General features: G+C 38.6%; 1 protein-coding gene across 1 annotated transcript in view; it reads right to left on the reverse strand.

Moving 5' to 3' along the window:
• Positions 1-4,113, reverse strand: part of LOC108290352 (copine-4) — a 249,371-nt gene extending 245,258 nt beyond the window's left edge. The window contains exon 1 of the mRNA XM_017510143.2: positions 3,999-4,113. Within this exon, the coding sequence (XP_017365632.2) occupies positions 3,999-4,113 (115 nt within the window). The remainder of the gene's footprint in view (positions 1-3,998) is intronic.
• Between the last annotated feature and the right edge of the window lie 14,716 nt (positions 4,114-18,829).

Raw genomic sequence — 18,829 nt, forward strand, 5'->3', positions numbered from 1 at the left:
TAGATTTGGGGAGGAATGGCTGAAGAATAAGAATACCTCCCCAAAGGGTAGATGAAGGTTGTCCTGCTAGAGGTCGGGTCACATTGGAGAAAGAAGCTCAGAGGATCCCAGGAGAAGACCAAGTGCCTTTCTAGGGGGCCCTGTTCATCAGGAGGTATGGTGACTGCCTTCCCTGCAGAGGATGCCTCATCAAAAGCAGCCATAGAGACTCCATATACAGCCCAAGAGTTTATACAATCCCATTGGTCCTACACTTTATTGGCGTTACACTTTCAACATTTCAAGAGAATCTTCAGCCCGCTCCCCCCGCCCCCATGACCAAGCGTGGTCCTTGTGCATGTAAGAGTGGTAAGGATGTAGAATGGAAAGCAGTCAGCACCTATTCTTGTGTGTGGCTGAAAGGAACCACATGGAGACCTCCTCTTGAGCATGCCTGGAGGTGAAACATTCCCCTTTATTACAGCTGTCAGTTAATGATACAGCTCTGGCATCAGGTAGGGTACTCACATTGGTTCTGTATGATTCTGACCCCGTTGTCAAAACCTAGTCTCCCAACAGGACTGTGCCTTGCTCCCTGGTGACTGTGTTCTCCATTTGCACAAACTGCTATTTGCTCAGGAAGCCTGTCTTGGTCTTGCCCTTGTCCTCCAAGATTAGCATTTGACTCTAAACTCCAATATCAAGCCTGTTCCCTGGAAATCAATGACAGATTTCTTTTTGTCCATTGGAGTGCCTTGTATTCCCTATTTCTATTCTTCTGCCCTTAGAACACTGCACTGACTCATGCTGTGTGCACATTCCCAAGGCCAGCTCCTTGCCTGAACCATTCCATAAGTACCACTGCCCCTCCTCCTATTGTGTAACCATCCCAGGAGTGTATGTTTAGCTCAAGCCTTGGAGAAGCAGCCTGTCCTGGACAGAGTATAGATTTGGAGTAAGGTTCAAATTCTGGTCTGGCACTTACAAGTGATGTGACATTGGGCAAGGCATAAACCCTTCTTTAACCTCAGCTTCATCATCTGTAGAGTGGGAATTATCTTCATTACCACCACAGGAAACACATGTAAAATACAGCTTCTGGCATAAAGTAAAGGATATAAATGGTAGACCTTACCTACTCCCTCCATAGTCTGTGTTTTTGTTTCAGCTCTACTATGTGACAGATCAGAAACTTTGTTTCTTTTAGAGAGTGAGTGTGCCTAAAAGCAAGCTGGGAAAATTCCAGGAGTGGCCCAGACACTGTGAACAGCAAGGTAGAAACTCTTTCTTTCCTTCCTGTCTTATGCTTTTTCTCAGGAATGAGAGTATAGCCCAGGGGGATAGGCTGGCAAGTTATAGAACTGGAGGGTCATACAAAACCGGTGCCACCACTCCTATTCAACATAGTACTAGAAGTCCTAGGCAGAGTAATCAAGAAAGAGAAAGAAATAAAGAGCATCCAGATCAGAAGAGAGGAAGTCAAACTCTCTCTCTTCACATACTATAAGATATAATACCTAGAAAAAGCCCATAGTCTCTGCCAAAAGGTTCCTGGATCTATTAAACAACTTCAACAAAGGTTTATGATACAGAATCAATGTAAACAAATCAGTAGCATTTCTGTAAACCACTAACATCAAAGCTGAGACCCAAAACAAGAATGCAATCTCATTAACAATAGCCACAAAAAGAATAAAATACCTAGGAATACAGCTAACAAAAAATCTCTCTACAATGAGAATTACAAAACACTGCTGAAAGAAATCAAAGACCACACAAACAAATGGAAAAATATTCCACATTCATGGACAGGAAGAATAACAAGCAATGGGGAAAACACTTCCTGTTCAATAAATGGTTGTGGGATAACTGGCTAGCCATATGCAGAAGATTGAAACTGGCTCCTCACCTGTCACTGTATATAAAAATCAACTCAAGATGGATCAAAGACTTAAATGTAAAATCTAAAACCATAAAAACCCTAGAAGAAAACCTAGGAAATCCATTCTGGACATTAACCAGGACAAAGACTTCGTGATGAAAACACCAAAAGGAATCACAAAAAACCCAAAAATTGTTAAATGGGACATAATTAAACTAAAGAACTTCTGCACAACAAAGAAACTATCAGCAGCATAAACAGATAACCCATAAAATGGGAGAAAATATTTGCAAACTATGTATCTGACAAAGATCTAATATCCAGAATCCATAAGAAACTTGTCAACAAGAAAAAACAGCCCCCGTTAAAAAATGGGCAAAGGAGATAAGAATGGACAATTCTCAAAATAAAACATACACACAGCTAATAGGCATATGAAAAAATGCTCAATATCACTAATCATTAGAGGAATGCAAATCAAAAACACAATGAGATATTATCTCACATCAGTCAGAATGGCTATTATTAAAAAGCCAAAAAATAACAGATGCTTGCAAGGTTGTAGAAAAAAGGGACACTTATACACTGCTGGCAGGAATGTAAATTAGTTCAGTCACTGTGGAAAGCAGTCTGGATATTTCTCAAAGAACTTAACATAGGACTACCATTCAATCTAGCAATCCTTACTGGGTATATACTCAAAGGAATATAAATTGTTCTACCGTAAAGACACATGCATGCATGTTCATTGTGGCACTATTCACAATAGCAAAGACATGGAATAAATCTATATGCCTATCAGTCGTGGACTGGGTAAAGAAAATGTGGTATGTACATACCATGTAATGCTACACAGCCATAAAAACTACAACAATCATGGCCTTTGCAGCAACATGGATGGAGCTGGAGGCCATTATCATAAGCAAATTAATGCAGGAACAGAAAACCAAATACAGGCATTGATCGACTTACGACCTATGCAACTTACGACCATTCGACTTTACGACCACAATCGCTAGCCACGGCTGCTCTGCTATAGATTTTTGGAAACACTACGACATTTTGATGTGTATCAAGAATATCACTACCGCCTGGGAGGCTGTGACTACAAAGTGCATGAATGGCATCTGGAAAAATTGTGTTAAGTGCTATGTTAATGATTTTGACAGATTTGACAGTGAACATGAACTTGAAACGATTTGGAAAAAAATAGTAAGACTTGCTAAAGACCTTTCTTTGGAATGTGACATGGAAGATGTCGAAGAATTGCTAGACAAAGAATCCAGAGAACTACAAACGAAGAGCTAATCGAACTGGAAGAAGAAAGAGTGGCGGAAGAAGAAAGAAGAGAAGCAGAGAAAGAAGAGGAGGAGCCAGAAAGAAAGTTCACCACTAAGGGATTATCAGACGGTTTATCTTTACTGAATAAACTTCTTATACATTTCGAAGCAATGGACCCAAACATCAAATGATTCGCAAGGATTGAACGGATGGCGTGCGATGTGTTTCATCCCTATCGTGAAATTTATGAAGAAAAAAAGAAACATACAATTCAGACAAAGCTCACCATGTTTATGAAAAAACCAACTCCGGTAACCCCAACTGCTGCGTCAGATGATGACATCAACAATCCACAGCCAAGCACCAGCGGCCAATAAAATGTTTCATACATGTTTATATATTTTGATATGTTTTGCAATTGGGAAAATGTTTCCTATGGTATTTTTTACACCTGTATTTTGTATTTTTGTATGCACCTGTATTTTGTAATTTTGTATGTTTTGCAAATATTAAACCAGTTGTACTGGTAATGCAGTGTTTCACTTAAACCTGACAAATGTAAAAATAAGAAACAAAATGGTGTAGAGATGATACAAATGGCATAAAATGAACAAAGAAAATTATGATATATAACAATAATGAAAGAAAATTAAGATAAAATATGACTTAAAGATTTTTATAGCATCATTTCACAGTACTGTACATATAGCCTACTCAACTTATGACCAAATCATGTTACAACTGGTCTGTCAGAACCAATCATGGTCGTAAGTCGAGCACTAGCTGTGCTGCATTTATAAGTGGGAGCTAAACATTGAGTACAGGTATTGATCGATTTATGACCTATGCAACTTACGACCATTCGACTTTACGACCACAATCGCTAGCCACGACTGCTCCGCGTCTGGCAGCGCAAACTTTGCCCAGCTGGGCGTATGACAGTGCGGACCAGCTTCCAGCAGCACTACCATCTCCGCATGCACCATTTCAACTGTACATATAGCCTACTCAACTTAACGACCAAATCGTGTTACGATCGGTCTGCTGGTCCCAATCGTGGTCGTAAGTCGAGCACTAGCTGTACACATGGACACAAAGAAAGGAACAATAAACATTGGGGCTTATTTGAGAGTGGAGGGTGGGAGGATGGTGAGGATTGAAAACTATCTATTGGTTGTTATGTTGATTACCTGAGTGACAAAATTACCTGTATATTTTGTCAAATGTGCAAACCCCCATGACATGCAATTTACCCATGTAACAATCCTGCACACAGTACCCGTTGAACCTAAAATAGAAGTTGGAGAAAAAAACAAACAAACAGTGCTGAAGGAGGAGCATCAAAGGGCAAGCTGGAAAAGCTAAACCTCTCAGCAGATTTGTAGGGGGAGGTATGGAAACAGCACCTAGGGCACAGCCTGAGGTCCATGTGGATGGACAGGAGGCCAGCGGAGGTCTGGTAGTAGAAATGGTTATGAACCTCAGCCACGGCGAAAACCAGTTTGCACAGGGGTCTCCTCGTGAATGAACCTGGCTGAATGTTTTAATGAAGTGGGTGTTAGGAAGAAAATTTCCCCCAAATCAATTCATCCCTGCCTGTCAGTAAACCCAGGTATGGGTAAAATAAAATAGAGTCTAACTTTGGTTCCACTCTTACCAAGAGCTCAAAGTTTCTGAGTGAGCAGCAAAGACATTTCCCCTGGTATTTTACATTAACACTCTAGCTATGGCTGGAAGCAGGCAGTTATCAGGAATAAATATGCTAAAAGGACAGAAAACCTCTTGCAAGACACATTACTGTCCTGCCTTCCATAAGGATGATGATGTCATAAATCTAGCCCCCATCTAGTGTTTATCAGAATTAATGCTTCGAATTTTATTCCAGTCATTTAAATATTTAACATGAAGAAACCAGGCATGAACAAATAATGAACGAATAATAAATATGCAAAGGCCCTTCAGAATATCAGTAGCAGAGTGATGTATAGTGTCCTTCTCGAGCCCAGGAGTTCGAGACCTGCCTGAGCAATATAGTGAGACCCCATTCTCCACAAAAAGGAAAAAAACAAAAAGAGAACAACAACAACAACAAAAAATACTGAAACATGATTGAAATTTAGTGTTTGCAGCTAAGATATGCAGACAAGTTCAAACTCAAGTTGGATGAAGTAAAAAAAAAAAAAAAGAAGAAAGAAAAACACCCACTGGGTGAGGCCACAAAAGTATAAACTCATTGGGTCAAAAATCAGTATTTTTGGTTTATATGCCAAGTGAGACCTGTCTGTATTAAATACACTATCTTACAAACTTTGGGGTTTCTCATTTAAGCCAGAAAGCTTGGATAATGTTTCAGCCCTTTCAGATACTAATGCCTTGTTCCCTTGAGTAGGTGGCTTCACATTCTTGAGGCTTCTTTTCTTCATTATTTGGAGCACACACAAAAACCTCACCACCCATGCTCTACTATGGCAATTTCTTGAAACAGAGATGAGCTTCTCAGATTGCCACCTCTAAGTGTCTACTGCTGATTTTGTCACAGAGAGCGTGCTCAGGAGTTGTCTGTTAAATGTTTGAGTTAGTGAATGAATGAATGAGAATATGAGATAATTAATAAGAAAGTGCTTTGAACTTGTTACATTTTAAAAACACCACTACTTTTATATTTCTGCCTTTCTTTCTTTATTCCATTCAGTATGCTCTTAAGTATCTTCAAAGCTCTAAAGACTTCTAACAAAGGAGGTCAAACTTTGTAGTATGCAAAGGTGATAATCAATTCGGCCAATTCTGAAGATGACAGTTTCTAAAATTCAAAATAAAAATATAGTATCTTAGTGAAAGGAAACAATCAATGCAAAAGATTTTTATTTACTATTACTGTCTCACTCTGTTCATATAGATTCAATGTTCACTAACAGGTCGTATGTTCTGAACACTTCAGAATTTTATTGAAGAATTTAATAAGTTAATTCATACCTTTACACATGTGATGCACTTTAGACATATATGAATACATTCAGTTGTTTATTTCATCAATTTAAAGTAATACACATGCACACGCATGCATACACACACGCGCGCATACACACACATACACAGTAGAGGACACTGCTCCTAGTTAGAGATCAGTCTTATTTCAGAGAGGCTGTACGTGATTTCTGGAATTAGCGACTAGATTTAAAATGTTCTTCTAAGGAATACAATATACGGTGAAAGAGATGGCAGCAGAAGGGCGGAGATTCTAGGTTTCCTTGGTAGGGAATGATGATGAATAGAAATGTAGATCTACCATTTTCTGTAGATGTAGAAACTTGTATTTTCTGCTCTTGTGATTTTATGCAATGCTAAACTTTTACCTAGAATAAAATGATAAAACCCATCTCTTCTCAGTGAAGTGAACCCTAATAGATTTTATGAGACATATGAACCTCCTGGCTTGGAGGCTGCCAGGTGTTTGGCTCCATGCTGCTAACCTTAGATAAATAGGCAGTAATAAGCAAGAACCTTGCGGCCAACTCTGAGAGGGGCTCAATTATAGTTGTCAAGGAGACAATCTGCTTGTCATGATCCAAGAATCCTGGCTGGGAGAGGAAACCGTAATGATTTTGTACACAGCTTAGCTCCAGCCATCTTCAATGATGGCAATGTCATCAGTGTGAGTGCCCATAAAAAGAAGAAAGAAACCATTTCACTAATGCTGTTGAAAATTAAAATGACAAATGCAACCCTTGTTGAATAAGCATTTTGGCTTTTCTTCTAATCTCTATGTCCTCTTAAGATAAAGTCTAGAACCTCCACTATAATAAGCAGGTACTAATTTTTAGTGCTTACAATATCATATCTGATCCTCTCAGTCACCCTATGAGATACACCTAGTAGTGAATAATGGGCATTACTTTTGGCTATCCTATGTGTGAGCTCCCCTTCTGTGTTAGTTATCTATAAATCTTGATGGTGGATTTTTCAGCTTCTCTTGAATGTTAAAGCAGGTATAATACTTGAGTTCTGCCATCAGATAACCTGGGCTGGATTTTGACTTAGGTTAAAGCAGAGCTCCCTTTTCTCTGGAGGTGGTGGCCATCGTAATTGTCATAAAATGAAATTCCCAGCACAGAACTAGCAATGATGCAACCCTTAGTGTCTAATGCTTAGTGACTTTGACTTTTTTTATGATACCATTTTTGTAGCCTGGTATAATCATATAATGATTCAAGCCTGATCCTCCACTTCTCCTAAGTTCACTGGAGGATATTGATACTCTCTTATTAAGTTCATTTACTACTTTAATCAAAGCCAGCACCATCTGACTTCAAAATCTGTGCTCTTCTATCTATTGTATGGGGCCAGGAAAGAGGGGCAAAGCTGTGATGGAAGGCAAGCTAGTGTAATTCAGCAAGGACATCTCCTATTGTTTCTCCACACTGACCAGACATTCTGGTCAAAGGACAAGAGAGTTGGGTCCAGTGATCTATGCCACAGACTGCCCAGGGGATAACAGAAGTCACATTCTATTTCAGGTTTTCCAGGGTCATTTATTTAGCTGAAGTATGGTAAGTAGTCCTAGAGTTCTGACACCACAGGAAAGTAATTTGAACTTCTCAGAGAAATTTTGCTCAGCAAATATGCAGTATAGTTTTAGGGTTTTTAACTTTCATGTGTGCTGACATTTCATGACAAATAGCGTGTATTTAATAAACAAAGTCAAGACTCTCAGGGTTGGAATGTTTTTAAAAGCTAGCTGGTCCACCTGTCTGACCAATGATTGAGCTCCTGACCAATGAGCCTCCACACCTGGCACTTTCTATGCAGGACGATATTACTTCCTAGCCCTTTGATCTATCTTTGAATGTTTCTGATTATCACAAAATTTTCCTCTAAGTAAATCAATATAGGTCTCTAGGTGATTCCTTCTCTTTGGTTCCTGACCTGGTACCTAATATAAAATAGAATGATTTATAGCACCCTCACTTCTGCCCCAACCCACCTCTAATTTCTGCAGCAGCTGTGGTCGACAGCCATAAGCCTTTTCATCTCTTTGCTTCTCAGCCCCTGAATTTTCTCTGACACTGTGGAAATTCAGGTGGAAGGCAGCCTGCAAGTGGGGGTGAATTATCACACATAGGGGTAATCCTGAACCCATGAGATTCAGAAATTGAAGTGTTAATATCCAGCATCTCTGCCTCTGGAGGGAAAATTCTGAAGTACAGTCTACATAGCTCCTCAAAAAGTCTCCAGCGTGACTGGCCTCAGTTGTCCACAGTAGTAACAGTTTTCCACGATCTTTTTTTCCTGTCCCTATCTCACTTTCCCCATTTCTTAATTCTTGCTTTCTGACATCACCTCCCAAATAACATACCCGCATTCTAATATTTGCCTTAGGCTCTCCTTTGGGGGGAACCAAAACTAAGGCAGAGTCTATTACTGAAATATCTGGTTCAAGTTAATTTAAAAAATGGTATTGGAACCAATATCCTACTGTACACCCATCACTGCATTTGGCTATTTCACATGAAGACTACAGAAATAATTTGGGCTTTAGAGACAAATGGGCTTGTGTTTAAATCCCAGTTGTACCTCTCACTATTTTTATGGTCAATATCTTTAACTTCTTGAAGCTTCAGTGTCCTTGTGTGTAAAATGGAATATTAAGACCTAACTCAGAGGCTTGTTGTGAGAACATAGCAGACATAAAGGATCTAGAGCAGTACTGTCCCATAGACATGGCTCCTTTGCTTACATTATTTAATCTTTGCAACTCTGCAAAGTACATATTCCCCATTTTACAGCTGAGTAAACTGAGGCCTGAGGAGATTAAGGAACTGAACTCTCTTCCTTGGTCACACCCTTCAGCTATACTGCTCTCTTTACTATCCTCAAACATACCAGCTATAGTCCTGCCTTGAAGGCTTCCTTTGTTTCTAACATGTAACTCTCTTCTCCCAGTTACCTGCTTGACTAGCTCCCTCACCTCCTTCATGTTTCTGCTTATCTTCCACCTTCCCCATGAGGCCTGCCATGATCCCATGACCACTTGATTTCTTTCAATCTTCTACTCCATGGTTCCCCCAATCTCCAGAACTTCTATTTCCATTCTTTCCTATTTTTTTAATTGTTTTTCTCCTCTTGGCTTACTGAATATTTTTAAAATACTTACTTTAAAGTTAATTTCAGATTGTGTTATGACTTCTATCTCTTCAGGTAAAAATGTGACAGTTTGTTACATCTGCCAGCTCGCTTGTGCTTGCTCGCTCTCTCTCTCTCTCTCTCAGTGACGTATTCCCAAGTGTTTTGTAATTTTGTCTGTGAGCTCATCTTCAGCAGGAATTGTATTCCTTGTAAGTCTGGGTGCTTGGGGTTTGGAGTTGTCCCTAATGGATGGGTTTTATATTTGCTTCTGCCAAGACCTTAAGGAAGCCATAAGTTCTAGGCTACATGTTTTACATATTGTTATCTTGATTTGGGCCTTTGCATATTCAGATAGTGTAAATCAGAACTGTGTTAAGTACTCCCAGGTGTCTCTATTTATATTTGTGACTTTAGATATGTGACCAGCTTTCATGATGTTTTTTTTGCCAGGTTTGTTTCCTCATTCTCAAATCAGAGTAACTTCCACATCTATCGAGGGCTTAACTGCAAGGCCCAAAGCCTCTTCTCTTGTTCTACGTGAAGGTAGGCATTGCTCTCCAGATCTGAGGGCTAATTGTTAGACCTTACACCTTTATGATCTGCTTATCAACAGCTTCTGCCTGGAAAACTGGCTTTGTTCCTCTTCCTAATTTCTGGCACTGAGAATTGCTTTCCCTTGCTTTCAGACTCAGCTTTGTGTTTATACATTTGTTTTATGTTGTCTAGTATTTCTTTGTGTTTGGAAGACAGAGTTCTTTATATGTCAGATAAGTTTGCCAGAGTGACTGGAAGTTTCTAAGTACTTTCCATGTGTGATCCCTTATCAGAAATAAAACATAGACAATATGGAAATTCATGTAGGATATCTACAAATAACACTGACATTGACAGCTGACATTAGTAGGGAGTTTACTTTGTGATAGATAAAATTTTAGGGGCTCTGCATTACCATATCTAATATAATCATCCAAACAACTCCATGAGATAAACACTATTATGTCTATTTTTGAGAAGCAGAAGTAGAGTAACTTTCGAAGGTCACACAGCTGGTTAGTGGCTAAGGCACCTAGGCTTAGGCTGATGGGGTACACTTTCTTGCCCCACCACTTTCAGTTTTTATGACTTTGGGCAAGATAATTAAACTTTCTAAGAAAAATAGGAATGGTATGAATAATGTACAATATGAAGATTAAGTGAGAATATCCTTAAAAAGTACATGGCACAGTGCTTGGCACACAGTATGCCCTGTACATGTTAGGTGTTATTACACGGCAACCATTTAGAAATCATATTTGTGTTGTCTGGGGAAAATAAAAAGTCTTTTCTTTGGATATGAAGGAATGATGCTATCCTTCTTTAATCACATTCTGAGAAGTCAGCATCAGCACATGCTCTCTCTGACTGCCAGGTGGCTTCCTGCACACCTTCTGTGAGCACATCAGTTATGATCAAGTTGAACTTTTGCCTCTCTATTTGTATCTTCACACATTTTAAATTCAAATTACTTGCTAATTGATGCAACCATCCTGCCTCAATTCATTTCCTAGTACACCAAAGTCATTTGTAAGATTTCTCCCGAGTCTCCAGAGTTAAGTTTCTATAGACACCTTGGAAGGGGTGATTTGCCAACTTGGTCCAGAGTACTACAAGGAGAGGGAGATCAGGGTGTCACAGATTGACTTCTCCGGAAGCAGATGTTGAAGTAGATTTAGGGGTTCAAATGTGTATTAGGGATTAGCATCTATGGAAGAAATAGGAAGTAACAGGATTCAGCAGAGGGAGAAGATGAACTGCAGTTCGGGGTTGATGAAGCCTTGGCCAATCTGGTGGGGAGCTCTGGAGCAAATATGCTCTGTCAGAATTGCTCTGTGTTAGCCTGCATGACCAGGCTTTCTATATCCCAGCCGCACTAATTTACTGAATGGATGCCCTGGAAAGGGCGTGTGCTTGGGTGAGGTGTTCTTCTGCAACTCAGGCAGACCCTGATGGATCTGGCAGCTGAAGCCTCATTGATTATCATCCTTCCTAAAGCTGGGCATAAACTTTTCTTGAAGGAGGATATGGGTGGTACATCTCTGAGTAACACATGAGAGTAACTTGCCATAGTGATGAAACAAGTGCAATTTCATCTCTCTTGTGATGGAAACTTTAGGCAATTACCAAGATGCCTGCCTTCTCTCTTCCTTCCATCTTGTGTAAGAGTTAATTTGGTAGCTTGACTTTCCCATACTTGGTGATAAGTTCCTGAAAGGCAGAATCTGGAAACTACGAATCTGAAGACTACACAGGATGTATCACAGTGCCCTTTATCTTATAAAGGTGGTGCAGATGTTTGTTCAATAAAACACTAGGAGAGAACTGCCTAAGAACCACAGGAAAAAGGAATGTTCTATATATCATTTTTGAATAATTATTGAGAGGAAAACATTAATTAGCACTTGTATCATACAATGCAACCAAATGAAAGGGAAATGTAGTAAATTTTTAAATATAAAAATTAAAACCTTAAGTCTAAGAAAATATAGGTAAATATGATTCTGATTTTAAGGTATTCAAATTTTAGAAGCAAATGAGGAAACCACAAAAGAAATTCATAGTTTTCAGACATAATTTTTAAACCCCCACATGCAAGAAAAATTTGTTTAAATTTAAAGACAATGAGCACTTGGAATTTAAAAAAACAAAAGACAAATGAACAACTGAAAAATATTTTTACCACATCAAGTCATATTCTTAATAAAGAAGTTATGCATGCTGATTAGAATAATAAAGAATACTTTAAGGGAAAAAATGACAAATGATGTTGAATGTTCAAAAAGAAAAAATACAAGTGAAGAGCTAAACAGAAAAAAGTTTAGCTTCTTTAACAATAAATGAGTTACAATTTATTTTATTTTATTTTTTTGAGATGGAGTCTCACTCTGTTGCCCAGGCTGGAGTGTAGTGGCGGGATCTCGGCTCACTGCAACTTCTGCCGCCTGGGTTCAAGCGATTCTCCCGCCTCAGCCTCTTGAGTAGCTAGAATTACAGGCGCCTGCCACCATGCCTGGCTAATTTTTGTAGTTTTAATAGAGACAGGGGTTCACCATCTTGGCCAGGCTGGTCTTGAACTCCTGACCTCATGATCCACCCATCTCAACCTCCCAAAGTGCTGGGATTACAGGTGTGAGCCACCACTCCTAGCTTCAATGAATTACGATTTTAAAACTGAGGGGAAAGTTTTTCAGGGACCTAAGTGATAGATTTTTAAAAGATAATACTCAATGTTGACAAAGGTTGGGGAGATGGAATTTTCTTACAGATTTGGTGGCAGAATAAATTTATACAACTTTTCTTGAGGACACTTTGTCTATATGCATAAAGTCTTCGATCCAACCTGTCTACTTTTTCCCTAAATAAATTAAGATGTAAATAGTGATAAATATCCAATAATAAAGGAATTAGGAATAAATAAATTGTGATTTATCCAATTACTGCACAGCTATTAAAAATCACATAGTTGAAGAATTTTTAATGAAATTAGAAAATTCTGAGGCTATAATGTTAAGTGGAAAAAAGTCAAATATAACCTCTGAATTTAAATTTACTTGATGTATTTATACATACACACATATACATAATACGAAACAGAAATTATTAGCAATGATTATGTCAGGATGGTAGAATGATGACAATTATATCTTTCCCACATTCTTTTCTTTATTGTGAAAATTTTCACACTGTGCACATATTAATTTGATATTCAGAGAACTCAACCACATACACACACACACACACACACACACACACACACACACACATACACAGAGAGAGAGAGAGAGAGACAGACAGACAGAGAGAGAGAGAGAGACTTTTACATAAGAGGCTAATAATAAAGGAAACTTCCACCTGGTCCAAGCAACCTATCTTAGGCTACTCATCCTTCACTTTCCTCAGTCAAAATACTTAAGATAATTGTTCCTGTTCTGGGGGTGTACAAATTGCTCTAGAGTATAATAAACATGGAACTGCACATGTTTGAATCTAAATCCCAGACTAGTCAATTACTAGCTGTGTGTCTTGGGTGACTGACGCCCTTGTGCTCTCGGAGACTCACATTCTTCCTTTGCAAAAGGAGGTTATAAATACCCACCTAATAGTAGTGTGGCAAAACAATGTGGTATCGCAACAATTCAAAGCACAGACTTGGGAGCCAGACTGCCTTGGTTCAAATTTTAGCTCTGTTACACTAGTTGTGAAACCATGGCCAAATTATTTAACCTTTGTGTCACTTGATGTCCCTCTATTTAATGGGAGATCAAAATAGTGCCCACTTTACAGAGTTTTAGAATTATACAGGTTAATGAGTATGTAGAGCAATACCAGTACATGCTGTACATTGTATCAATGTTTGCTATGATTATTCAATGAGGCATTTAATGTAAAACACCACTGAAGAAATAAAATTCAGTTAATTAAGGATTTGAGTGCCTAATATACAGTCCTGTGTTAGTGGTCCAGAATTTTAGAATATATAACCTCTGTTTTATAGAAAATCTTGATTTTGAGGGAGGAGATACACAAGGAAAAAAATCCCAGCAGAATAGAGGAAATCAAGTTCTGCACGGGCAACCTTAGAAACACAAAGAAGGAGCCCTATATCTAGCCCAGGAGTTCATAGATGATATTGAGCTGAAGTTTAAAGCATGTAAGTAGGCACTCAATCTATGTCTGTTTTCTTCCTCTAATTCCATTTTCCTTCTAACCACCTACCCTTGTCAGATCATTAAACAGATACTGGGTGACACGAAATTAGAGAGGAAATCAAGGAGAATCACATTTCTCCTCCCAAATATCACCTACCCATTCCATCTACCCATTTCAGGCAGCCTGGCAGTATAATACCAACTTGCACTCATATATGCATATTTCTGAAAATTCAAGATCCTGTCTCCTGCCAGCCAGGTATGGGACTTATATACTTCTCCCTGGGTTGGTTTGACCTTTAGTGAAAGACTATGCTAACTCCGGTGCTCACAAAGCAGTAAATACCCAAGTCTTGCTGTCACAGAGTTTTAGGAACACAGGGACATCTGAAAATTGACTAAGCTGCTTAGCCAAAGCTCACCTTCCCTAGGGGTACTTCTTTGTTCTGCAGGCCAACTGGGACCTGTCTGGATACCCCCTATCCCAACATAGCTCATTTTGTTTACCAGTCACTCCTTGCCTGGTGCTAAGAGGGACCTTTCTTAGGAGTCTAATTGAAAAATGAAAATTTCTCTATTCAGGCCAAGAACAAGCCAAGTCTGGTGAGAGCTATTTGGGAAAGCCAGATGCCCCTTCTGTCTAGAAATCTTGCCCTTCTTTTCTTCATTCTGCTAATTCCTGCTTGTCTTCTGAGACTCAGCTGTGGTATCACCTCATCTGAAACTCTTTCTTGACTCCTTCCCAGCTCATTTAGGTGCTCCTCAGCTGTCATTTAAAGAGTGATAATTTGATGCCATAGTGATTAAATGCTATCATCTATTTGAAAACAAAAAAACCCCACAGATTTGTATACACAAATACAAAAACATACAAATTTGTCTTTTTTTTTTTTTTTTTTTTTTTTTTTTTTTTGAGTGTTTTTTTTTTTTTTTTTTTTTTTTTTTTTTGAGATGGCGTCTCACTCTGTCACCCAGGCTGGAATGCAGTGGTGCAATCCTGGCTCACTGCAACCTCTGCCTCCCCGATTCAAGCTATTCTCCTGCCTCAGCTTCCCGAGTAGCTAGGACTACAGGCGCACACCACCACACCCGGCTAATTTTTTGTATTTTTAGTAGAGACGGGGTTTCACCATGTTAGCCAGGATGGTCTCGATCTCCTGACCTTGTGATCCACGTACCTTGGCCTCCCAAAGTGCTGGCGTGAGGCACCGCACCTGGCCAAATTTGTCTTCTTTTTTATTTTTTATTGCATTTTAGGTTTTGGGGTACATGTGAAAAACATGCAAAAGTTTACCTTCTTTAACACATTTTGTAACCTTCCTTCTCCCCCTTCAAATAGTATTTCCATTTTATTTTCCTCATAGAATTTTAGCCTAATGAAATATAATTTTATACTTTAATATGTTTTATTGTGCAGTCTTTAGTAATCTTTACCAAAAAAATTTCCATAACTCAAAGTGTTATTTTTGTTTGGATTCAGTTATCATTACAATTACAAATACAACATTGATCAAAACAATAAATTATTTTCTACATTTTGATAATGACTGGATTTTAAATTATAATTCAAAATGCAGCTTCTAATGAGATGAATGGCTACTCCTCCCATAATTACTTCTGTATCCATGGATAAATATAACCAACCACTAGGATAAATGAGATTCAGCCTCAAGTACATTCCTATTTTTCATTTTAATAAATGTTTACAACTGAGAAACTGTTTCTTATAAATAAATTGACATAAATGGAAGTTTGTAATAGCCTTGTCACTCATTTTTTTGCACTTTTTCCAAATTGTGTATCAAAACCACAGTTATTTATCATCAAAAATTATTTTCAATTATCCAGCAACTGACAAGTCAATTAGGTCTACCTTCAATTTTGTGGAAAGAAAAGAACTGGAAAACCTGACTTTCAGAAAGATTTGTTGATTACTTAATCAGGACAGCCATCCATTTTTCTCAAAACCTAAACTAATATTTCAGATGGCCCCTTGTTTAGCACTTGGAAGGTTTCAGTAAACTATAGGGTTTATTGTCACTATAGACAGTGTCTCACTGCTGTCAAGTTTACTTTATTTGAGAAAGTGCAAGAAGTATGAGTTCTTAGGCAGTTCAATTTTAGAAAACAGTACAGATGGATCTAGAAGATCTGCAAATTAAGCCCTGACTGTGTACTCTTTGGAAAATCATCACTTTGCCTCAGGGGTGGTGTTTCCCCAGATTTGAAGACTGCTGCTTAGGTGAACCAATTAACAGACCATATAAGATTGGGAAAGCAGGTAAATTACTGATACACTTGTAAGATGGAGAAATTCCTCATGATTCTCTGGGAAGCCTCAACCCCATGGCCATGTTGGTGGAGGACTCATTTCATTATTTAGTCTGGCACTAAGGCTGCCAGGAGACATCATTAAGTTATTTCAGATATTGGACTATGATTACTCAGTCACAGAACTGGCAATTTTCTGCTTACATCAGAATTTAAGGAAACTAGGACCAGGAAATGCCTAGGTATTTCCTGGCAGAGAGGACCAGCCTGGGAAGAGATATGAGACCAGAATAGGTTGCAATGATTCTCTTTGGTAGATTTGGCTGCTGTAACATGAAAGGATCCAGGACTGTTGTCACTGAAAAGTTTATTCTTGCCACTATCTTATATATGTTTCCATCCAATTTCTTTCATAGGAGAAAAATCAATCAGCAAAGTTTATATATAATAAACTCTTTAGTTCCAGTTTCTTCCACTTCAGATTCCTTTTCACTTTCAGGAAAGATATTTTAATACCAGTATAAGGGTGTTCTGCACAGAGTATTTATACTCAATTTCAACTCACCCAAAAATTGCTTACTTGCCTGGGATGCCCTAAACATTGCCATATCCCAAAACTACATCCACATGCACTCTTGAGGAAATCTCAACCTATGGCATGAGGTTCCATCTGTATACCATATAAACTCAAATGTTTATACATAGACCTGATCTCTCTCCTAAGTTCCCAATGTGCATATCCCAATGTGTATCTGCCGACCAGATACCTACACTGGAAATCTCATTTATATATATATATATATATATATATATATATATATATCTCCAACAAAACATGCCAAAACCATAATTTATTATTCCATTCCCTTCTCCTATGTGTACCCACAGTGTCTTTTGTTTCTATAAGTGGCACCACAAGGCACTGAGTTGCTTAAATCAAAATTCTGTTGGCCATTTATCTTTTCCCATGCCCCAAAAATCTAATCCAATCCGTCAGCAAATAAACATTTTAGATAAAACTGTGAAGGACAACACCTTAATAACATTTCTCATAGCTGTCCACTTTTTTCTCCAGTAGACCAAGAGAGACTTCATGGATATTTGCCACTGCCTACTCACAATTTTCCTCATCCTTATCACCGTTTACTCTTTCAATTCATCCTCTACACAGGATCAAGAGTGAAATTTTAAACCTGGATTATATCACATCACTTAAACATGGATGATATCACATAACTCTCTTGCTTAAAATTTGTTGTGGTTTTCTATAGTTCTTAAAGGCTAAACTTCTTACCATAGCCTAGAAACTGTACATCAGCTATGTTTAATCTGTGATTAGAATCACCAGGAGAACCTAAAATAACAAGAGCAACAATAACCAAAAAGCCCAAACACCAATGCCTGGGCACCACCCCAGACCAGTTGATTTAGAATTTCTGCGGGCGGAGTGCCTGCATTTCTGAGACATAGTCACTCTCTCTCTCACTCACTAACTTCCGAATATACAATCCTATTTTTTTCTTTAAACGCACAAAATTTGTACCTGCCTATGGACTTTTGCACTGGCTATTTCCTCTTTCTGGAATGCTTAATACTCAGATTGGCACATTGGCTCCTTCTCATCAACCAGGTCTCCGCTCAAATATCACCTCTTTAAAGAGAAGAGTCAGGAAAGAGGCCAACAGACTTGTAAACCTTCATGTCTGTATACATGAGATTAGAGTCTTCATGTCAGGAGTTACTCCTTGCATTCTCCAGTCACTCACATATCACGTGCCCTGATTCTATGAGCTTGTCAGTGGTTGCCCTTCCATTTCCTTCACTATGGTGTTGTGTCATCCTAAGAAGCAATGGAATTGTCAAGTTAGTTTTTAACCCATTTTTACCTGCATATTTATTCAAATAATTATAACTCAGTGGGACAGTAACTGTAAGAATGTATGCATATGTATACAGGATTATCAAGGTCTTAACATGCCTTGCAAGCAGGAGTCATCTCTGACTGCCTCTGAGGAATGACACTTCTCCTTGGGATGTATCCTGACATATAGACCTTTATAATCATTCTTCAGGGAACTTTCTCAAGAAATACTCAATAAAAATCCAGTTCAATTTTGGAAACTACTTTTTTAGGGATGTGGTTGACTTTGGTATAAAGCCCTTAGTGGTAGAATGAATTTCAACTTAGATACCCACGCACAATTTTGCTATAAAGGATCTTCCTGTAGTCCTCGTTTCAATATCTTAATAGGACATACATTGATAAGGAGTGCTAAAACGTACAAAGCACTTTTATAGTAGATGTTCTTCCTTATGTTCTCCCTTAACTCCCTGGGTAGTCGAGGCTTAAGTTGAGTACTAGATAGTTCAGTGCCAGAGTTCCTACATTTGAATGTGTAGCTTATGTGCTATAAAAGCATGCCTGCATGAAAGCCTGCGGAATGAAGCTCAGTCCCTCACCAAGTCAGTGCCCATCACCCCCCCAAGGGAAAGTCAGCCCAGAGGAAAGGGTGTCCTCATATTCAACCACCAAAGGGAACATTTTTCTTATTTCTGCAAGGCTGCCATCTGTCATGACTTAGCCATGGTAGTACTATTATTTTTGTTG

The sequence above is a fragment of the Cebus imitator genome, unplaced genomic scaffold, assembly GCF_001604975.1.
Source record: "Cebus imitator isolate Cc_AM_T3 unplaced genomic scaffold, Cebus_imitator-1.0 Scaffold432, whole genome shotgun sequence".
NCBI lineage: Eukaryota > Metazoa > Chordata > Mammalia > Primates > Cebidae > Cebus > Cebus imitator.